Consider the following 24,474-nt stretch of genomic DNA (forward strand, 5'->3'; position numbering starts at 1 on the left):
GACTACATGCACACAGAGTGGACGTGGTGTGGGACTGGCTGGCTCGCTGTCACAAATGTGCTTTGGCATCACCCCCCCTGGCAGCCATTTTGGTTTTTTGGAGGGGGTTTCCACTTTCTCGCTGCTTTAGTTCTCGATCCCATGGAGAATGCGTCTCACATCATTAGCTGGATTGATGTGCGATTGGCCGATAATTTGTGATCAATAAAATGTTGGATACGAGCACCTGTACGAGTCCGAGACTCGGGGGACCGACCCAGAACGCATTCAGCATGTAAAGATGGTGCATCATTAAAATTCCTTCAAGAGCATCGGTGTCAAAACAGCAAGACCTCCTCCAGATTTTCTTCCTCTCAGCTTATCATTAGACACAGAGTGATGCTCACACACACAACAGAGAACTCAGCGGCTAAATTATTGATCCATGAAAACGTACGGACTTGATGAGAATTTCCACATCGCTCAGTAGAAGTCACGCTAATGCACATCATAAATAAGTTAAAGGTGCATGTTGATATGAGTCAAGTGTGTTGCTTCTTTCTAACAAATGTTTGGTTGTGAGACGCAGCGAGCTCTTCATACATGCATGTATGCATCAAAGACGTGAATTAGCGCAACTCTGGGATGAGAGGAAAAAAAACCACAGAGGTCAAATGGATCAGCGTAGAAACAGAAATCGCAGCCGCATCATCTGGAAAACGAACCATTTACAGGAAAAGCAGAATGAAAAAAACATACAGAGCAGAGTCAGTGTGTTTGAAATGCTGTAATGAACTGGAGACGTTCACGCAAAACCCTTGAAGTATTCAACAAATGGGCAAACCTCAGAGAAATGGCACACGACCCTGACTAATGGGTTAGTCATATATCCTCAAGTATGCTATAAATTCAGAGGAAATATTAGCTTTGAAATACGGGTTGGACTAAAAACATTTTGTGATGAGAAATTATCTTCTGAAACATTCAAAAGAAGGCAAGTTAAATATATATATATGTAATGAAAACAATAACTGATTCAAAACAGAAACAAATACAAAGAGAACCTTTCATATTTCTATAAAATATTACAAAAGCCCCCAAATGTATGTAAAGAAAAGAAAAAAGAAAAATCTCAATGCAAACTATTAGACATCACAATTAAATTCTGAAGGGATTTGACTGGTCATCAAGCAGGAGGTATTTCATCTTATTAGTAGGGAAATGATCCCCTTTTGGGAAGAGTTCAATACGTTTGTAATGGCAATGAAGACATGAAAACCGTCAAATCCCCAAAAACTAAATCCATGTTATGAAGTAAATAATCTGTACAGCCAGAGATCACAGAAAGATGAAGCAGATTTGCCCAAAAGATAAACTTTCCAATACTCGCAATAAATAGTTATCGCCTCACTAATCCCACTCCAACGCTCCATTTTTATTTAAAGCACTGAAGAATGCAAGATAATTCTGTAAATACAGTCATGACTCAATAATCTGACACTAAATGTAAAACCTTCTTCTATGTCGGATATCAAGGCTGTCGGATTGTCCAGACGGAGGTCCAGATACGAGGAGGGCTTGATGCTGGAAGGCTCATTAGTTGTTCATTATTGTTCATAGTTGTTATAATAACTAGTGTGTTGTTAGAACACGACGCATCGCTGGACTTCACGTCTAATTAACTGGTGCGTTTGTGCAAGTTCTGACCACTTCCACCCCGGGGCAGCGCTCTGACGGGGTGGAAGTGTCCAGAACACACAGGCAGTACTTGGCTGCTGATGCTAGTTTAGTTAGCGCTCACACTTCTGTTTCCTCCATCGGTGGCGGCGGGGGAGTGGCAGATACGCTCCACCGTTACCATCCATGTTTACTTCCATAAACACTGAGCACGCTCGCTGCGTGTGACGTCGTCGTGTCCTCTTCTGCGCATGCGGGACACTTTTGGCTCGTATGAAGTTCACACAGCAGATCACATACAAGTCGCATTGAAGTGGAAACGTGAAGGAAGTCACAAAGAAATCCTCATTGAGCATCAAGTCCTGCAGTGTGAACGTAGCCAATCTGTGGGATTGTTCAGTCAGATAATACGCCGTCATCCTGATTGGTGACATTAAATGTCATGTCGGAGTCACAATCCAAGGCTGTCGCTATGTTAAGGCTGTTTTTATGGGTTCTGTTGGGTTTTCCTAAAAACCTGTCAGATAGCAGGTTTAGGATTGTTAAGGGTCGATTATCCAGTCACGACTGTATTAGCTCACCTCATATAAAAATACATTCAAAATGTGCAATGAGCTCAGAACTGTCTGGTAGAGGATGACAGAAATATTGCACTAAAGTATTTCTGAAAGTAAATAAGGAAAGAGCTCCACGTCTGTCCATCCACACAGTCGTAGAGAAAACAACATCAAGGCTGGTTAAGGTGCTGAAATGAAAGCGAATGACAGAGATACATGATACAATCCTTCTCTGAACACGAGCCTAAATCATCCAGGCTTCTTGGGCAACCCTCTGAGGACACTTCAACACTGATTAAAATGTCATTAATAAATGTTGCCAACAGCCTTCTCCACACAGCCATGAAGTAGGCCCTGATCAACACTATTCTTCTCTCCCAAGATAAGTTAACGGCATCATTAGAAGGGAAATCATTAAGAATACGAACCGGGTCCACTCCGGTTCTTTCTGCTGTCACTGGGATGGAGTGGCCGTATGTAGTGTTTACAGCGCTTTTAATCAACTCACTGACAGACAACGGAGCAAATCAGCAGTTTGGGTTTCGATAAGGGACGGTGGCACATCATTTATCTCTGCTGTTTGCAAGATGTGGAATATTTAATCAGAAGTTTGTTCCAGTGGGCGGATCCTTAACAGCTTGTTTTTGGAAAGATGCGGTAGAACAGTTAACAGGTGCAGCTCTGGTCACTCCCTTAAAATCAGACAATAAATGAAAACATTTGTCAGATGCAGAGTGTAGCTGTTCCACCACAATCTGCTAATAGTGAAAATAGCATGTTGCTGTCAGCAGGCGTCGTCTCGTCGAGTCTGAGAAGGCGTGAAGAAATGTGATGAGCTTGCAGCACAGCAGCACTAATCTGGTACAGATCTCCATCACATCCAGCTCATAGAGGTCTGAAGAAACTTGAAGATAAAAGCTGCTCAGACAAGGCTGTCACACTTCAGGCCCATCTCCGCGGCGCTGTGAATGTTCTTACTGCATCCTATTATCACTCTGCTAATGGAGGGACAGAAAACGCTGGGACTTGTTTGTGTTCCTTAGAACCACAGCTGTACCGTGTGGCGCTGAACCCAGGATGCAGTCAGACCTCCTGCAAAATTACACGCAAGGACATGATGCTGAAGTGGCTAATTTAGCTGGGCTTTCTTATTGTACAATGCACATCACAGCTACACAACCTGCAGCGGCTACACAAATATCATTTTCTTTCTGCTAAACGAGTGAATTTAGGAATTGGCTTCTCAATCGATCGCTGCTCTGTCGACTGTCTGAGTGACGATCGCTGGTCATTAATTAGGTTGTTTACCTGTATTCATTGATTCAGTGTTTGTTGCTTGTTATGTCGTTGTTGTTTATTGTTTGTTTGCAGTGTTAGTTAATAAATGAGTTGTGTATAATTATCATTGGTGCTACCATGTAATGCTTTGTTTGGGAACCGGAGGTCAATGAAATCAGAGATCTCTACTTTTAATCATAAGACTGATCAACACAAGGCAGTAATTAATTAATACTCAATCTGAAGTATTAGTAATTCATTCCCAGGTTTACATGGTGGCCGACAAACTAGTGCAATTTTAATTAAAAGTGCAATAAGCCTACATTTCTACATACGTGGCCATGTGAGGCTACATTGGTATAATTACATATATTTGAACCTGGGGAGAACTGGAGCCTGCCTCATGAAAGGATTTTGGTCTGACCTCTGCAAGGTTTGGTGAGATCCCCGGTTCGCATCCCGGTTAGAACACCCGGGATCTCTCTGTGTGGACTTCTATCTGTGCAGTGTGGGTTCTCACCGGGTTCTCCAGAGACTTGGACTCCCAAAGTCCAAAAACATGTTGAGGCTGTTTGGTGATTCTAAATTGTTTCATGTTGTTTGATTCTAAACTCGGGAAGTGTAGCCCTGTGATAGACTGGTGGCCTGTCCAGGGTTAGGGTTAGTCAGCTGGGATAGACTCCAGCCCCCCATGACCCTACGGAGGATTAAGCGGTGGATAGATGATGGATGGATGGAAAGTTGAGCAGGAGCTCTTGACATGAGGAGCAGTAGACGTTAGGGTTGTTAAACTCAGCATGGCTTCCAAACTGCTCCCCCCTCTGTCCATCTGGAAAATGTCTGCTCTCTAACTAACAATACAGACAAACTGCAGCTTCTAAACAGCATCAACATGGATCTGGATTCACTCCAGTCCCCAAGAAAACCTTTATCTCATGATTAAATGACTAACAGGCCATGCGCTCTGACATCTGTAGTCATGAAATCCTTGGAGAGACTGGTGTTGACCCACCTAAAAGACTTCCAAGGACCCCTGCTGGACCCCCTGTTTGCCTGCTGGGTAAGTACATGATGCAGGCAATATGGGACTGCACTACATCCTGCAGAATCTAGGCTCTGCATGGACATACACAAGGGTTCTGTTTGTTGACCTAAGCTCAACAACATCATCCCTAAATTCTCACAGAACAAACTCATCCAGCGCTTGGACCATCAGCACTGACGCCCCCCCAGGAAAGTGTGCTGTCTCCTCTGTCCTCTACACTCATGTCTGCACCTTAGAGGACGGGATGCTGGAGGAGTTGTAGTTCTTCCTGTCCTGTGCTGCTCTGAGCCCCTCCCACATGACCGACCTTATCTCTAGTGGTGAGCCATAGGTGAAGGTAGGAACGTAGATCAACCAGTAAACAGACGGTTCCATGTTTTGCCTAAGCTCCACCGTTACCACAACAGATCGGCACCGAGAGATCCTCAAAGTTTGAGGGACCAGACAGTGAAGGACTCCACCTTCAGCTGCCGTTCCAGCCACAATGCACCAAACTCCAACCTAATCACTACTGGTTTGTTCACAACCTGTCAACCTGACTTCTCGGCTGATGAGCCTATCTGAGCAATATTATGCAAAAATGAGTGACAACACACAAAAATATCAGCACTGGGTAGTATTGGACTAGTACGAGCTGACGACGCCGTCTGAGAGCTGACATCACATGAGGATGCAAAGTAAGGTTTGTTCAAGATCAAGAGGCCCTAGCGGACACCCAGACTCTTCACCCAGCACTTTGGCTTCATCCCTTTGCTCCCCTAAGACTGCAATCATGAAGCGTGCTAATGCAGAGAGCAGGTGGTGCCGCTGAGATAACGCTGGAGAGGTGGAGGCTGTTATAAGCAGAGGACAGGTTAGCTGGATGCCTGATGCTCAGAACTTTGGTTGATTACACCTGGGTGTTGCCACATGCTTCAGGTGCACTCTCAAACAATTAGCAGAAACAGACCACACACTCTCTGGTCCTATGAGCAAACCATCTATCATAGAGAAACTAAACTTCCTGCAAAGCTGTGACCAATGAAAAGCCTCTTACCTCTTTATTGGAGAGAAAAACTCTTCATATGAGCTGATTCTTATTCCTTTCCAAGTATAAATATTTGCTTAGAAAGCCATTATAGATTGCTTGATTATGTTTACCTGGTGAAGGTGATGAAGGTGATCTCCTCTGACGGGACACGTCTTCCTGCTTCGTCCTCAGAGACGCCTTTGGGCTAGACGCCTTCCCTTCCAGGCTGGATGACAGCCAGAACGTTATTGTATCCTTCGCTTCCGAGACCTCCTTGAGAGGAGAAAGTTTCAGACACTTCAGCAACACAACAAAAACAGTTGGAGAGTGAACAGTTCAGATTCTGCAGGGAGTGAATGAGCCAGCAGAAGGAAGAGGGAATGAGTGGTGGAATGACGTGTAGTTATTTCCAAATATCCACGTCGTGTGACAATTCACAGCAAAGGTGTGAAAAGCTAAGTCATCGTAATGTGATGAATTTTACACCCTTAAAATGTTTTAATACTAAAACGATGAGACCTGCAGACAATTATTTGGGCCTCAAAGCGTGCCGTGAAGTAGCTTTAACGGATGATGTCGCCTGACCTTGAACAGGTGGAAAAGCAGTAAAAACACACAACAATGTGGATAATGTGGAAGTTTTGTCTTCCTGGAAGCATCTGTGTCAGCGCTGAAAGGTGCTGAAAAAAGCACCTTGTTTAAACACCTCTACATGTGAGATATTCCTCTGTGCCGTCGTGTTACGTGAACTGTGCCGTGAGCTGAGAGTGGTGCAGGGCTCTGAGTTCTGGCAGACACCTCTGTGCTGTAGACCATGACTCCATGAGGGTTTGGCTTTGCACCTCCTTGCAAAACAAGCTGTATCTCTTCCCCCTTCCAGTCAGCTGACTCCAGGAAGGGACACCAAATCCCCCAACGAAGGCACTGCAGAAAGGCAGCTCTGGATGTGGAGGTAGCAGACAGCTGAAAGGATTTAAGAACAGGACATTCACACACAGGAAACATGGAAAGCAACTGCAGCAGTGCTACAGGCTCACTAAAGATTAGCCTTTCATTTGCTTTCTGCTTTGAGATCCTGGCCTGCAGTTCTGCTGTAGTTTAACCAAGGTGTTGGTCAATATGTACCCATTAGTTAACTGTTAAGTCAATCAATGTTTGATTAGTTTGCATGAGCAGGTATGGGTTTAAATCACAAGAAAGACAGTAAGAAACTCACACTGCTAGAGTGTAAATGTACAAATAAATGACAAGATAAACCTGTTAAACTTTCTACTGTACCGTCATCAATATGGAACCATTACAGACTTTTACAGTGTTGAACTGTGATCAGTTGATAAAATGGTTTGTTTACTAAACCAGGGTGAAGTATTTGATCGTGCATTATTAGACTCCAAGTAAAAAAATAAATAAATAGATAAAAATAAAACACATCATTCAATAATTTTTCCCCCTCTGTTCATCTGGTGCCTCATCATCTACCAACACACAGCTGATCATGAGCTGGAGCCCAGGTAGTCCACGTGGTCCAGGAGCAGCTGGGCTGTGTCTGGACATGATATACAATCAGCAGCATCGCCCTCCTGCAGCCATCCCGCACAAAATAAAAAAAAGCCTTTTGCTTTAAATCATCCTCACAAGGTGTCAGGGGTTCTGCTGAACTGATTAATAAGTTGGTCATTATCAGACGACTGCGATCAATCACAGGTAGAACAGGGCAGCGTAGCAGAACAACAGCTCCCTTTCTCACAGCTTGGTGGGCGACCACTTCAGAAGACAGCTAACCCAAAGCTCCCATCCAAGTGGAGCATCTCCACATGGGATGTTTACAGCAGAATGACCTCTTATGACCCTGCTGGAGGAGGCTGCATTCTTCACTGTGTCCTCCTGACATTTCTCTCCTCCAAACACCCAGAACTTTCCATACAAGAATGAAATGATGGGTTTCAAAACATGACATTAAGGAACTTTAATATCACTGGACTCAGTGATCTGTGTCGTTAGGACCAGGACTGAAGAACACCTCTCATCTGAAGTGTCTGTGAACAAAACCCACTTCTCTCTGTCACTGCCATAAAAGACACAGAGGCTTTTATCCTCAGCTTACATCAGTCTAAAGTCATATTTTTCTTATTATTGAACGTACATGCTTGTGTTCTTAGTTATATTAGAAGTTTCCTTTCATGTATCCTGAAATTCTACAATTTGAACATATGTCTACGTTTTAATTTAAGAAATTAGCTCAAATCAAATACAGTCGTGACTGGATAATCGACCCTTAACAATCCTAAACCTGCTATCTGACAGGTTTTCAGGAAAAACCACCAGAACCCATAAAAACAGCCTTAACATAGCGACAGCCTTGGATTGTGACTCCGACATGACATTTAATGTCACCAATCAGGATGACGGCGTATTATCTGACTGAACAATCCCACAGATTGGCTACGTTCACACTGCAGGACTTGATGCTCAATGAGGATTTCTTTGTGACTTCCTTCACGTTTCCACTTCAATGCGACTTGTATGTGATCTGCTGTGTGAACTTCATACGAGCCAAAAGTGTCCCGCATGCGCAGAAGAGGACACGACGACGTCACACGCAGCGAGCGTGCTCAGTGTTTATGGAAGTAAACATGGATGGTAACGGTGGAGCGTATCTGCCACTCCCCCGCCGCCACCGATGGAGGAAACAGAAGTGTGAGCGCTAACTAAACTAGCATCAGCAGCCAAGTACTGCCTGTGTGTTCTGGACACTTCCACCCCGTCAGAGCGCTGCCCCGGGGTGGAAGTGTCCCCTGACCACACCGAATATTCAGATATTCATCATTAATTGGGCCTGAATATCCAGAGAGCAGAAAGTTCTACTGGGACCAGCCCTACTAGTTATTATAACAACTATGAACAATAATGAACAACTAATGAGCCTTCCAGCATCAAGCCCTCCTCGTATCTGGACCTCCGTCTGGACAATCCGACAGCCTTGATATCCGACATAGAAGAAGGTTTTACATTTAGTGTCGGATTATCGAGTCACGACTGTACTGAAGGTGTTGGCCTCTGACCTCTCCTGGACAGTGAAGGTCCAGACCAGTCCTTGGGAGGAACACGTCCATTATTGTTTAGATGCTGATTTGAACTTGGCTCCAAAACTTTGAGTACAAATGAAAGTCAGTGGAATGCAACGGGGGTTCTTTCTACTATTTTCTTGGGGATCCTTCTTCTTTCATGATGGGTTTGAAGTTCTTTTGTTTCTACTTTCTTTCAGTGCAAACGTCTCTTAACTCTGAGCTTTGACTTTTAGTGTTTTTACTTTTTCAACACAACAATGAAAACGTGTCGTCGTGTCTCTGCTCCTGAACCAACTCATCCAGCAGATTAATTAGTTTGTTTACCTGTATTTATTTATTCCCTGTTTGTTGTTTGTTATGTCGTTGTTGTTCATTGTTTGCTTGTAGTAGTTAATAAGTGTGTTGTGTATAATTACCATCGTGTATTTCTTTGTTTGGAAACTGGAGGTCAATGAAATCAGAGTTCACTACTTAAACTAATTAATAGAAATAGTTTAAATACATGTATGAATATTCAATCTAAAATATTCCTGATGGAGACCTGAGTGGTGCCCGAACTGTAAACGAGTGCAAAAGTTTAATCACAAAGTACAGTTTACTTCATACAAGTGCTCTTAAACTACAACAGAAAACACGATGAGCCTGTTGCTGTTTGGAGGCAAAACACGCATCTCATTATGTGCTTACTGCTAACAGCTCTTCAGAGTACATTTCCTACATACCATCATGTGATTCAGCGGGTCAGGACTCCTACAGTATCGTCTTCATTCTAAATGTCATGCAGGCCAGACCACAGAGGCCATCTCACAAGGGCACCCGCCAGCTGCAGCCTTCAGCAGGGGAGCTCTGCAGATGGAGGCGCCTCAGAAGACCTGCACAGCTGCCACGGGGAGAACGGCAAAGACGGAGGAGCTCCATTATCAAGGCACGACAGGCTGCTGGTGAGCCAGGGACGGAGCACGCTCATGTTGCCTTGTCCTTGTGTGCTGCATGGTGATTTGCACCTGATGTATTTAAGTGGAACGATCAGACTTTCTATCAAACGTTTGTCTTATTGGTCGTTTCCAGCCTCAGGCCAGCTGGTGCTGATGAAAACATGAAACAGCCTTGAAGCAAATTGTGATGACTGTGCCACATAATCATCAAACCACTCGTACCTGCTTCTAAATCACACTCAGAAGTCTGTGTTTTGCTGATTCGTGTTCTGCTGGATTTGTCTACATTCGGTTCAGGCGTGACGTGTCAGCAGCAACGCCGCCAGCCTGCTTACCCCAAATTCACCTCCAACTTGAAACTCCAAACTCTGTTACAGCTGTCATTGCCACAGAATCAAAGGATATTATTTCAGGAGCTGAAAGGACAGCGACTGGAAAAAAAACACCTCTACCAGGAGGAATAATATAAAAAACTCAGCCCACAAAAACAGATTTCCAGTGAGCTTCACGAGGGGTGTTCCCTATGAAAATATTATTGCTTTCTTTATTGATTCATTTATTCTTTGTCCTCTGGCCACCACAACCACATCAGCCCACAGAAGGTGGACAGTTCACAGAGATGTGCAGTTTTACAGCTGCAGAGCCCGGAGAGGAGAACCACATCACACGCAGCAAGAAGACGACATCGCTGCTGAAACAACAAGCGCTCTGGACAAGAATAATGAAGACTGGAAAAAAAAAACAGCAACACAAGGCCAGAACCAGTCACACCACCAGACCAGGAGTCAGCTGACATCCAATCAAGGAGATCATTCACACCGATCAATAAGTCCATCTTCATGTGAGGTTTGATGAGATCTGGGCACAAAGTGTTTGATAACGTGGTTTAAATAAAATAAAAAGAAAAGATTGTGGTCATGGTTGACAGAAGAAACTGGCTCCAGTCACTGTTCAAGTCTTTTCTTCACCACTCCATCTCCCTCAACCTTCTCTGAGAGTTCCTGTGGTCTCACCACAACATGCTACTTCTGTTCCTCATCCACAACATGTCCTTGTCAGGTAAATTAAAGCCCCCAACCATTCTCTGCTTTTTTTTTGTTTTTTTTTGGTGAACAATAGCCGACGCTGTCTTTGTTTTTCTGGCAAGGGCAGTTTCTAAATGTCACTTTATTGTGCGTTTTGCAAAGTAATCTTGCTGACCAGTTAACAAAGCCCAGAGTCGAGTGTTTGGAGAGGTTAATGGACTTGACATTTCAAACGCTGCGAGTACACGGTAAACCATCTCCGGCTGAGTGACTGCCAGACAGACGGGGTAATGTTTAGTTGCCCAAACACCACAGTGACCATCACCAGCCACTTAGGGCCCCTGACAGCAAACTATCGCGCCCACGCAGGAAGTTTGGTGTCATCTTTGGATCAGCACTGAAATATAACAAACAGATTATCTTTATTTTCAGCTGAGGGCAGCTGCAAAATTGAAATAGCGTGGCGACTGTGACCACTGCGTTCGTTCGCCCCGGGCTGGGCGGCGGTGACTCTCTGCACTCAGGTATTGGCAAGTTCCCTCTGGCTCGTCTGCAGCTGCTGCAGGAATCCTGAACTGTAAATCATTTTAAGTTCATTCAGCTTAGAAACACAAGTTCCTGCTGCCTTAAAAAATGTGATTGAACTGCACTTTGGTTGATTAATTACTTCAAATCCATCTTATGAGTCATGGAAGTGTAAAACTAGCCCAGTTAAATCAATTCAACCTAAACAGGTTCATCAGACTTAAGATATTAAATGCAATAAATTGTCATACAGACAATGGTTACAGACAGACTTGCTGTTCTGTTATTTTTTTTATTTCTTTTATGTTTATGGACATCACCCTAATTTAACTGTGCCTCAGCCTCAGCAGTCGAAGCCATTTTTATTCCAGGGTCAGTACAAAGACAACCTATGGAGGAGTGAGAGCGCCAAATTACCAAAATAAATCAATAAAAGAATAATAAAATAAAAGTGGAAATAAAAAGAAGAATAAATAAATAAAATAAAAACTAAATAATGTGGCAACATAAAGCAATGTTAATCAAAAATAAATACATAAAAGAAAAGGCTAATAAAAGTAGAAATATAAAGACAAATAAATAAAATAATAAAAATAATGATCATTTTGTGGGGGTTTTTGATTATTTATTCATTTTTATTTTATTTTTAATTTATTTTTTATAACATTGCTTGCTTTTAAAGTGACATTATGAAAAATTAAAAGAAATAAAAATGAAACAAATTATTTTTAAAAAATTAAATTTAAAATTAATTAAAAAATAATAAAAATTTAAAAATAAATTAGTATTTTTATAATTTAGTTTGTCTTGCTACTTTTAGATGGATGCACAGATGATGGATGGATGGATGGATGGATGGATGGATGGATGGATGTTATATAAATGAACACCTTCAAACATTTTAAACATTTATTCACTGGTATGTGACTAACTTGTCGGCTCCGGCATGGTGCTGGCACTGTGTGTTGGATCTGTGGCTCAGATGCACACAGACCAGTCTGCTATACACTACACTATATTGCCTTTTACCCATATTGGACACATAAGTAGAGGGAATGACGCAGGAGAGCACCTCGTCCTGTCATTAAACGCCTGTTATGCACAGCTAAGAGGACCTCTCCAAAGCATCACACGTCTCAAGTGGCCCTAGATGCTGATCAATACTCCATTCCCTACAAGAGGGAGCTGGTTTCAGACCATAATTTTACCCTCAAGTAGCACAGACATTAACAGCTATTCCTTTGAATTGTAACTCCAGAAATCTATCGTAGTCATAAAACAGATAACAATATATTCCCCCGTGAGCCATTGCCTGTTTTTCCATCCCATGGAGTTGAATTAATAAGATGCTTTATATAAAACATTAAATCACACGAGTGTACTTTCAAAGTGACGATTTTGTGAAAATGATCCAAGCAGAGAAAGATCATCTGATGGCGGAGGGAGTCGCCAGCAGAAATTGTGAGGCAATTTATCCAATGTGTCGCTTTTTTCTTTTTCCGCCGCACACTCTCTGTCTCCAACATGTCAGAGCTCCCACAGAACACGAAGGAAAGAGCAGAACGAGTGTCTCGCACATGACCCAACACTCACTTCTTGTATTATTCAGTGAATATATTGCAGGAGTGATTCGGGAGCAGAAACGCTGGCTGAGCTCGAACAGAATGAGAGAGACAAAAGACCAATCAGGGGCCATTTCTATAGGGACGCCTACAGCCTCGGAAAAAAGCTTTTATCTGTCCGACACTCAATGCTTATCACACACTTTCAGTCTTCCAATCACAGGAAAGTGAGAATAACTATGTTCAAAATTGCAGTGAATAAGTGCGACAGAGGATAAAAGGGACAGAAAAAAGGCTGGGAGCTAAACACCCATCAAAACTTAACGTGATTCTCCGCAACTGCACATGAAGATCTGCGGCAAGTAATAACTTATTAAAGGTCAAAACGGGGGCTCTTTCACGCAGCTTCTCAACAACAGGACAGCTACTGCGATCGATACGGCGCCGCTGAAATGTGGAACAAAATAAGAATTCCCTTTGAGACGCAAAGCTGGTAGCGGCATGAATCACTCTGTGGTTTCAGCGCGGTGGTTTTAAAGTGCTCCGGGACAGCGTGATCTACATATGAACTGCACGAAGCGCTGACAGCCCGAGCTGGCAAACAATGGCACTGAAGGAATCTCAATTGCGGCTTGAGTAAACAAACAGGATAATAGTTTCATTCAAACCCGGCAGAAAATTCACATTATGCATGTAATCCCTCCACACAGACGGTCCTCCAGCTTAAGAACCACAATATGCATTTCCTTGACTATATGACGGCAGTGATCAATGTTGGATGTGCGTGCAGGTGTAAGGGCTTTAATGGCGTTGCAGTAAAAGCACGGCGCTGCAGGGGGCGGCCGGCTGATGTATGCATGCGTTAAAGGCCTCCAGTGAGAAGAAAGTTGCCAGCAGGGTCAGACGAATCGACTTATTCTAAGCACCACAGTAACTCAGCGAGTCTTAATCAATGGCAAAGCCTGCTGGTGACTGCAAAGAGACATCAAATCAATGGCATGATATTTCAATGGAAATAAAGTATGACTTTTTGTACTTACACTCTTCTGGGGGCAGGAAACATTTGGATTAATCAGAGGATTTGAGTTAGAAGTTGCTTCTAGAAGCGTTTGCTGCAGCGCCGGTCATTATGTCGGACAGGACAGGATGATCAATAGTCAATTTCCCCAAAGTGTGATTACACTGTTGATTTGAGTGTTAAAGGCTATATTCAAAATAAGAGTCATTAACTTTCAGTCAGGGAGCAACCGAGCACTTGTTTCAACAGCGCGCTCGGGATGAAAAATAGAAACAGAAGCCTACGGCAAAAACAAGGAAGCGGCAAACTTCTTCATGAAGTTGAAAACAATAACAGGCGATGTCACCGCGCACATAATTGCTCCAACTGGCAGAGCGTTTTCTACGGGAAGAATTCATCACCCTTGTTTAGAAGTGTGAAATATAATGGTGCAGCGTTTCCAGACAAACAAAACGAGCGCGTCTGTTTCAAACATACTACGGGGCAGAAACACAAGATCTCACGTCTGTAACCTGCAGCCACAAAACTAATCATCAAACTTTTGGGGGACACTGAGGAAAAAAAAAGGAAATTTCCAAAAGGTGACAGAAGGAAGAACTGGAAGCAGAGACGGTACCGGTCCGATTCACCAGCACTTATTAAGTGAGAAGACTATAAAAGGCTTCTTCTTACACATACCCATGACTGTAGAAACAGCAAGTCAAAGCCGCCGTCCCTATGCTGGTTTCCTAATATGTCATAATATAAAACAGGCGAGTTTGTGAAAACTGAGATAAAGCAGGAACATATTTTTTTTGAGAAGCTCAAAGAAAACGGCAAGACATGCAGCGACTCAGGGCTTTCCTGAGTACAGCAGAAATTAATCCTAAATTAGGGGGATGTGAGCATTGATGGGAGACGAAGTCTGACAGTTATTACCATTACCGCAGTCTGTTGGGCTGTTCAAGTCATTATTTCAGCCAAGACCCTGTGACAAGCACCGGCCCACAGCTCCCGCTACTTATTCTCCACAATGAGCAGCCCTGAAGGAAGTGAGAGAACATGCACCGAGATCATTAAGTTAAGAGCACTAAACCACTCACATTTTCATCCATCTGCACAAGTAGTCCAAATGAACCCAGCAGGCTACTGTGCTCGATTCAACTCGCCGAGACCAAATCAGGCCTGTGAAGAGTCGTGTTCATCCTCACATCCAGCTGTTGACGGCGAAACTTCAAGGAGATGTTCATGAAAGTCGTGTTGGCTGCACAGGCCAATTTACTGGGAACGTGCTCCTCTTCTACCAGCGTTTGGATTTTCTTCTTATTTAAAAATAAAATAAAAACCCAAGGGTTCATACAGACACAAGACGGCTACGATTCAACTGCGTTTGATTTATTTCTGGAATTCTTTTTTAAAGTATAGAAATACAGTGAAGAATGGAGATTTCCAGTCCAGTCTATTAGCCCCCAGTCTGAAGTGAGTTACTGAATGTTTAGTGTCTGTAAATACCAAGACCATCCATCCATCCATCATCTCTACACCTTCATCCTCACGAGGGTCATGGGGGGCGGAGCCTATCCCAGCTGACTGAGGGTGAAGGCAGGTTCACCTGGACAGGTAACCAGTCTATCACAGGGCTACACTTAGAGACAGACAACCAAGCACACTCACATTCACACCTACGGACAATTTACAATCACCAATTAACCTCAGCATGTTTCTGGACTGTGGGAGGAAGCCGGAGAACCCGGAGAGAACCCACGCTGCACGGGGAGAACATGGAGACTCCACGCAGAAAGATCCCGGGTGTCCTCACCGGGACGCCAACCGGCGACCTTCTAGCTATGAGGCCACGGTGCTAACGGTGCTAACCACCGAGCCACCGTGCAGCCCAATACCAAGTCCTAATCTGATATTATTTACTGAGACAACTTCAAGCACATTAAAGTTACTAAATCCAATCCAATGTGCTCGTATATGCTTGACAACAGAACAGCTCTGCAATATGTGAGAAAGAAAAAATGCATTTTGGTATTCAAAGCGTTCCTCAGTGTGGTAAAAAGTTTCGGTTTGGCGCTATCTCAGATATACTGTTGAACGACAAACACAAAGATTTCCACGACGCTTAATGACCTCCGGCCAACGCTCACGAGACGAGCTGGGATCGACGAGGACGTCGATGCTCTGCTCCAGCAGTGAAACAAAGCTGCCCCCAGAATAAAACGGCAATGTCAGCAGAGTGTGAACGCCACTGTGCTCAGTTTGTGTTACCAATTAATTAATTAGTAACCGATAATGCTGCCAATTAATAATTAAGAAACCATTGTAGACTTTGCATACCTAACGCCACAAACTGTGCTCTCCCTTCACAACACCTGTGTAACAGCAGACTAGACGGTTTAGGTTTGTGCCGATACCAATCAGTTAAAAATGCCTTGAACGGCCTCGGTACTGATCTCTGAGATTGGATTAGGACGTCCTCATGGAACGTGTCCACGTATTATCAGGTCAGTTAGAGTCTAGAGGCTCAAGATCGAAGGCATTAAACACCACTTGGTTGTGGACCAGTTCTGTGCATCTACATAACTAAGGATGGGATGGCCATGGAAGCTGGTACAAGGGTTCATGGATCCTCTGACTAATGTAATGAGGTTTAGTTCAGGCATCTGTTCCACGCAGGACAAACTGTAATGATCTGGGTGATCAGTGTTTTCAACTTTTGTCCAGAGCTTTTGTTATTTAATGACTAAATACCAAAGAAGTCATGACATTTCCATTTGCCTGAGTTGTTCTAAAAAGAAACTACAGCAAAGGAGACACAGGAAAGACAATAACCTTTGCACAGAAATCTTATTTATGACTGGCGAGGGGGAGAAGAATCAGTCGACTGCTCGTTTAAAATAATTCAGACATTAAACCGAAGCAGTAATATGAAGTACCTGAGCAGATTATCAATTCCTCATTAGAGCAGCAGAGCAGACATACCTCCTCACATGAAAATTAAAATTACCTCAAGATAATGATAATAAGATCACTTATGACTACCAAATCACCTGCTGAAAGTTAATGACAGCCACAGTCACACTGGAGTCTTACAGCAGGCAGATGCCTTTTCCACACAAACTCGACAACATGACATCTGATCCTCCTCTAACGAATCTGGTTGTGATATTTTCATCTTTGGTGTGTTGGCATATTTTAAAAAATCTCAAAGATTTGTCTGTTTTGCTCTCGTTGTGGTCGAGGGGAGAGCTAAAAAACAGACATTTGTGCAGCTGCTTGGGCTTCAAATGGCTCTGATTTAAATGAAAATCATTCATGTCTAGGCTGGAAATCATCTGTATAAAAAGCAGGGCCTCAGTCTGAGGTGGCCATTCACAAGACAACCATTAGATGTGCAAACATCATGACCAATGCCTCTCTGGCTGCCAGGGCACTGCATCCGTCTGGAGAAGGATGGCACTGCTGGCAGCCACTGACAGCGTAAGACTCACTCTGGGCCTATCGCAGGGGGAGATTGATGCACTTCTCAGCGGGGGGAGAACTGACATTCATTTTAATTAGGCGGGCGAAATATTGTCTCTGCGGCGTGCAGCCTCCCCTGCCTCATCCTCAACTTCTCCTCTCATTGTGAGAAAGGAAGCTCCAGGGAGCAGCGACCCCCAGAACAGGCCTCAATCAGCTAAATATATCACTTCCAAATCCTGATGACATTACTTTGCTTAAGATGTTTGATTAACATTTAATTAACATTTGTATGACATTTTAGATCTGAACCAAACAAATGTATAAGTGATTTGTTTGAGGGTGAGGTCCCCACCGGTGGGACGGCTCGCTGTTCACCAGTCATGTAACGTACGTAGTGATGAAACCTAAGACCGAGGGAGGGGTCGGTAAGCTCAGAGGACTGTGTCATTGTTAAAAAAAAAAGGCATTTTAATGAGCAGGTGATTGGGGAGAGCTTCACTCGGCGCTTTTCATTCGGCAAACATCATTAAAGCCTGCAGGGGCCCACAATAACCATGCAACTCACACAACAACAAGCTGCAGCCAGCAACACACAAACAGCCACTTAAGAGAAGTCACAGGAAAAACACACAACAATCTATACAGCATGTACCTGTCGGTGAGCCAATTAAAACCCAAACAAGAGTCTCTGTGGCGCAGAGGAGAGCCGTACACCAACACCTTTAATAAACCCAGCCTCTAGCCATGTCACTGCTTTCTGCTCCACATGCTGTTTATCTCCCATCCCCTGGCAGTGACATCTGAGGCGGAGAAATGATGATTAAGAAAGTGATATTTGTTGTATAACTAAAACACTGGAAGGCTTATCAAACACCAAACACATTCCTGTGGAAGATTCAGGACCAAGATGACTAAGCCATCAGAGCAGAGACCTGCATAGGTTCAATATTACCAGTAGGGCTTTCAACACACAGCGAGAGGAGCAGCTCAGTGTTTATTTTTCTATTATTTGCCAACTTTAAAAGGTACAGAGACACGGTAGATGAACACCTACAGCACAGCAGGCTTGTCAAGTTTTAGATTTCTTCACATGTTGAGTCAGCATTGGTCTGTAGCAAGAACTAAAGAACGGAAAGTCACCAACGTTATTATCCATCCATCATCTCTACACCTTAACCCTCACCAGGGTCATGGGGGCGGAGTCTATCCCAGCTGACTCAGGGTGAAGGCAGGTTCACCTGGACAGGTAACCAGTCTATCACAGGGCTACACTTAGAGACAGACAACCAAGCACACTCACATTCACACCTACGGACAATTTACAATCACCAATTAACCTCAGCATGTTTCTGGACTGTGGGAGGAAGCCGGAGAACCCGGAGAGAACCCACGCTGCACGGGGAGAACATGGAGACTCCACGCAGGAAGATCCCGGGTGTCCTCACCGGGACGTGAACCGGCGACCTTCTAGCTGTGAGGCGACGATGCTAACCACTGCTCCACCGTGCAGCCTTTATAAGCTCTATATAGCTAATAAACATGCTAGCAACAGTCATGATTTCAGCCGACAAACGAGTTAAGACGGAGCTACATGTTTCTGGCATGAATGCTCTGTGACACATGCAACGACAATAAAGTTCTGATTGATTGATAGATTGATAAATGCAGGTCTGTCAAAACACGCTGGAACTATCACCGTGATCCAAACAACAAACAGAGAACACTTGCACAGCAGCATTATGTCAGCACAGTCACTCATTACTCATCACTGTGCTTCTCTGATTTTCAACTACGCTGTTTTTACTGACTAATTAATTTCAATCAATATCACTGTGTTGTAATTAAGGCCCCGGGTTAAATAAAGGCCTGACTCACTGTTTTAAAGTGTAACACAACAAGCATCATTCATGTCAGACTCCTTCTCTAGTCTTTGATGAAACCTCTTCTAAATTAATGGTTAAAATGGGTGTAATATAAAAGAAGTAAAAAATAAAGAAATCCTTTACTAGCCCACCTACACGTAAATGGCCCTCCAGCTTTATAAGCAGTAAGAATTTTATCCATATTTATCATCAAGCAAAACATTTTGCATGATTCTGCTCCTCAAAGCCCGTCTCTGAGACAAATGGCAGCTCTGCCTGAGCCTGGTTCTACTGGAGGTTTTTGTCTTCGTTCCTTCCCAATGTAAGGAGAAGAACATCAGTTTGTTACCAGGCACATTTCAAAGCACCACTCAGAGAATCCAGAGACCCTTTCTTACAGCTGTAAATTTGGTAGGAGACCATTTTAGAAGAGAGCTAACCTCCAAACGGAACATCTGCAGGAGGAGGCGTTCACCGTGAAGGAGCACGACATGAGGAGGACGTTCAGGAGTGTGAACACCAGGAAGGCTTCAGGACCAGACGGGCTTACTGGATGCTGACCAGCTAGTGCCTGTGTTTTTGGTATTTTCAACCTCTCTTTGTGCATCATCCCCACCTGCTCTAAACAGTCTGTTGTAGTCTCTGTCCCAGAGAAAGGCCGGCCCACCTCCCTGGACAACTTCCACCCAACAGCCCTGACATCTGCAGTGATGAAGGGTTTCAGTAGATGGACAAAAACGTCATCACCTCCTCCCTACCTGACACCCTGGACCCGCTTCATTTGCTTATCACCCCAACAGATCCACAGATGACTCCACAGTCTACCTGCTCCACACGGCCCTCGCTCACCTGGACGCCAGGAGGGGAATCTATGTTAGGATGCTCTTTGTGGATGACTCACTGGCATTCAACACTATAGTCCCCTCCAGGCTGGTCACCAAGCTGAGAGACGTTGGACTAAACCCCCTCCTGTGCAGGTGGGTCCTCAGCTTCCTGTCTGGCAGACCACAGGTGGTCCCAGTGGGCACCCACGACTGCGAGGCCACATAGGAGAACATCATCATGAAGTTTGCTGACGACACGGCTATGGTGGAGCTGATCTCCAACAAGGACGAGAGGTCCTACATGACGGGATCAGTCACTTGGAGGACCGGTGCTACCTGATCAACCTTCAGCTGAGTGTCAGCAAAACAAAAGAACTGAGTGTGGACTTCAGCAGGAAACAGCAGAGGAGCTCTGTGCCACTTATAACCAGCAGCACTCAGATGGAGAGGGTGAACTGTTTCAGATACCTCCGGGTCAGCATCTCACAGGATCTGACATGGACACACTAGTGAAGAAGGCCCACCAGCGTCTCTTCCGCCTCAGATGCCTACGAGACTTCAAACTCCCCGTCAGGTTACTCATGGATGTCTACACCTGCACCACAGAGAGCATCCTGGTGGGTAGCATCACCACCTGGATGGGCAGCGGAACAGAACAGGACTTCTTGGCTCTCAGGAGGGTGGTCTGCCAGGCTGAGCGTATCGTCAGAACCACCCTCCCCCACCTACAGGACATCTAGAACAAACGGATCCAGGGCCTTGAAAATCATCGAGCAGCCCAGTTACCCCGGAAACAGACTGTTGTCTCTGCTGCCTGCAGGTAGATGGTTCTGCTGCCACGAGGCCGACACAGAAAGGATGAAGAAGCCGTTCAGAACAAGAGCTGAACAGGACTTTCACAGTCACTTTATGTTTTCATCCTATTCTGCAGCCACTTTATATTTTAAATATGTAAATCTTTACACCCAGTTGTAAATACTGCTTCACATTTTCTGTTATATTATACTGTGGATATGCAATATAAACCATATTATCTATACCTACGCAGACTCTTTGTTTTGTGTGTCCTTTGTCTCTTTTGTTACGTTGCTGAGTGTGTCCAAACCGGATCAGGTACACAAAACCTTTTCCTATGCACTGTGCCATGTACAGCTGGGTATCTAACGAATACATCTAATTTGATCTCGTTTTTATTCGATTTGTAAGTCCACTGACAGCCTTCTTGGAGACAAAGTGAAGATAACCACACCTCTGGAGAAGAGGAGGTTGCGTTCTTCGCTGTGACCTTTTTCTCTCCTTCCAACACCCAGAACTGGAACAACACGGCAGTGACAATCGCAAATCTGGACTCAATTTATGATCGGACAGGTTGATGAGGACCGATATTAAAGAACACTCACATCTCTTCAGCAAGAGACTAAATAGACTGGTGAGGAGCGCCACCACAGGTCATTCCTTCCAACTGCGGTACGACTTCACAGCATCAGCATCACTGGCTGATGTTGACCAAATGGACAAAACTGACAGTTCATGGTCATGAATTCACTTTTGCACAATCTGTTTTTCTTTTTCAGTGTAAACATTGTTAATATTAATTATTGTTATTTCTTGTACTTTCTTTCTATATGTTTGGATGCTGCTGTGGTGTGTAAATTTCCCCCAATGGGGGATCAATTAAAAATTATTCTATTCTATTCTTTTCTATCTGTGTTTGTGAAGATGCACACACATAAGACACAAACACAGTACTTCCCTCTGTCACTTTTATCCTCAGCATATATGATTCTAAAGTCTGATTTGTCTTACAGTTGAATGCACATGCTTGTGTTCTCAGTTATATTAGAATTTTGCTTTCTACAATTTGTTTTTGCATATTCAGACTTAGGAGCTGTATGAGATAAAGACATCATGTTTGATATCATTTCACAGACCTTTGATCATTGTAGATGTTTAACAGCTGAAATTATATGTTTAAGAAATTACCAGAAATCAAGTCATAAAGGTATCTGACCCCCCGACTTCTCATGTATAGCTAATATCAGACCAGTCCTTGGGAGGAACACATCAGTAGTTGGTTAGATGCTGATTTGAATTTGGCTCAAAAACTTTCTGTATAAAAGAATCACTGGACTGAAATCTTTCAACATGTAACCAGGGCTTTTACATGGGCTGTTCTTTTTTGTTTTAATTGGCCTTTTCCCACTACATGTTATGGGCTTTTTCTACTATTTAAGGGCTGTTCCCATGACGATCACTGGTAATTAATTTGTTTACCTGTATTCATTCATTTACTGTCTGTTGTTTGTGTCGTTGTTGTCTTGTTGTTGGTCTGTAGCCGTAGTTAATAAATGTTTGTGTATTTCTTTGGTTTTGAACTGAATCAATGAAATCAGAGTTCACGACTTCTGGTGATAAGACTCAAGATCAATACTTGTAGATTTGAAAATGTATTAATATTAAATCTTAAACATTAATAAATAATTTCCAAATTGAAAATTGGCTGGTGCCCCTGATAAATCAGTTCAGTTTTAATCATAAAGTGTAGTTGTGCTACGCCACTGTTGCCAAACACTTCCAAAGAAAACAGTGAATGCATTCATTTCTCTGTTTAGAATACGACGTAAAGTGCTGTGAGATTACATATGTGAGAATTAACTTTCTGCACAGTCTCTCTACACTTTCAATCACAGACGCAGAGACAGTTTTCTTCCTGAAGAGGGCAGGAACAGCAGCAGCTCAGCTGTAGAGCTACAGACACTGAAACAGCCCGTTTAAAACTAAACTATAATATAAAGCCAGCAGAAAAATGTAAAGGAACATTTCTGGGGACATGTGAGACTTTCATTATCTGACGTAACTAGATGTGACTACACCGCTGGAATATGCACATCCATCTGTCTCTATCTACACCTGCGACACCACCACTCTCTTAAGGCTCCACACAGCAGCTGGGAGAAGCTCCAGCCCACCGTGACCCTAAAGCAGCGCATAGATAATGGATGGATGGATCCATTAACACGAGCTAACCTTGGAGCTGCTGAGGCCACTGATGTGCAGAAACACTTGTTTAGATTCGTGTAGAAATCCAGACTATGGGGAAAAAAAACACAATTGGCATTAAACTATTTGACAGTGTCGTTGTTTGCAGTAACAGTGAGACCTAAAGCAAGAACAGCCCTGTGACGAGACTGACTACATTAATAATAATAGTAATGGCTGAAATGCTTAAAGGCTTCTTGTGCTGTTGCTCGTTGAAACATCCTGACTGATGCTCAATCCAGAGATAATTCAGGATCTGGGGAATTAAAAATGTCTCCATGAAGTCTGTCAAATATTCTTTGTCACAGATGTTTCTGGTTTGTAGTTTTACATCAAACCACAGACATAAGTGAGACAACAACCATGAATGCTATGCAGTGCTGACTTTGTTTACTACAAATGTCCAAGTTTTATGTTTTATAACTTTGCTTTATATAACGTATGAGGAATGGGCTCGCTGCCAGATCCAGCCCAGCGTCTGCATATACTCAGATGAGAGCTCAGTAAAGGGCAAAACAGTGAGTATGTTTAAAGGTCATGCATTAATGGCTGCCCTTCCTCAGACGCTCAGTAATCAGCTGTGCAGCTCTGCGAGCCCGGTCGGGGTCAAAGGTAGCACAACATGAGAAAAATTCTGCGGGTGACACTTTCATTACTGGTTGAGCACTTGGCCCAGTTGCTCAAACGGAGAACCCATTTCAGCAAATGACGCATTTCAAAACTGCCAACATCCTCTCTCAGCGACACAAGTTTGCTGTCGTGCAACAGCTTCGGAGCGTCGCCAATTACTGTTCCGAGGATGCGATTCTCGTCTGACAGTCTCTCAGAAACATAACAGTGGTAAGCGAGACAATGAAACCGAGCATCTCCTCTCAACGTGGCCCTCCCTTCCCCTCCGTCTATCCATCTATCTGCTTTGCTTCTGTCGTTCTGAGGCTGTGACCTACAAGCAGTCACTCATTCCCTGTGTCGGTGTTTTGGATGACTGCAGCTGTCACACCCCCCCAACAAATTGCTTCCTGGCAAAAGGACAAAGCTGTCCAGGCCAGCGGCGCCTTCTTCCCCCGATTTCCCCTGGACCAGCCCCCCATTAGTGATGAGCCAGTGCTTGTCAGCAGAAGAAGGCAGACAACAATAAGCTCCATCGTCTCGCATTAAGTCATTATGCGTTTGTATTACTTGGCTCAGTAGATGAGCGGCGCCGAGCGAACGGTGGTTGAGGAGAGGCAGAGACCGGCGAGCAGGAGCGGGGTAGAGACGTCTCAGATGAAGTTACGGCAGGGCTAAATTGGTGCTGACAGAACACAATTAGGAGAGCCGTCACCGCCTCACGTCAGTTGTCAGTGACCCAAGAATCCTCACAGGGAGTAAATCATGTCCTGTGGTAGGCGTCCACTTACACTTTTGAGTGGATAACTAAATGCATGATGTCTAATGATGGATACCATTTTTCTGCTTCTCAAACAGATGAACACGTCAAAGCAGCTCAGAGAGGAGCGATTAAAGAGGTCGAAATATTTTGCAAGTATTTGCTCTTCGGGCTGCGGTGGCTCAGATAAAAGATGTCTGATTCTGTAATGTTGGTGAATGGAGCCAGAAATCCACCACATATAAATGGTCA

The 24,474-nt window shown here is 43.8% G+C and overlaps 1 protein-coding gene across 1 annotated transcript in view; it reads right to left on the reverse strand.

The window, feature by feature from the left end:
* The window catches only part of nphp4 (nephronophthisis 4), a 198,022-nt gene that overhangs the window by 86,069 nt on the left and 87,479 nt on the right, over nucleotides 1-24,474 (reverse strand). The window contains exons 9-10 of the mRNA XM_008280199.1: nucleotides 6,290-6,508; nucleotides 5,677-5,818 (exon numbers count right to left, since the gene is read on the reverse strand). Coding sequence (XP_008278421.1) covers nucleotides 5,677-5,818; nucleotides 6,290-6,508 — 361 coding nt within the window. The remainder of the gene's footprint in view (nucleotides 1-5,676; nucleotides 5,819-6,289; nucleotides 6,509-24,474) is intronic.

Source organism: Stegastes partitus, unplaced genomic scaffold (genome assembly GCF_000690725.1).
Source record: "Stegastes partitus isolate 25-593 unplaced genomic scaffold, Stegastes_partitus-1.0.2 Scaffold185, whole genome shotgun sequence".
Taxonomy (NCBI): Eukaryota; Metazoa; Chordata; class Actinopteri; family Pomacentridae; genus Stegastes; species Stegastes partitus.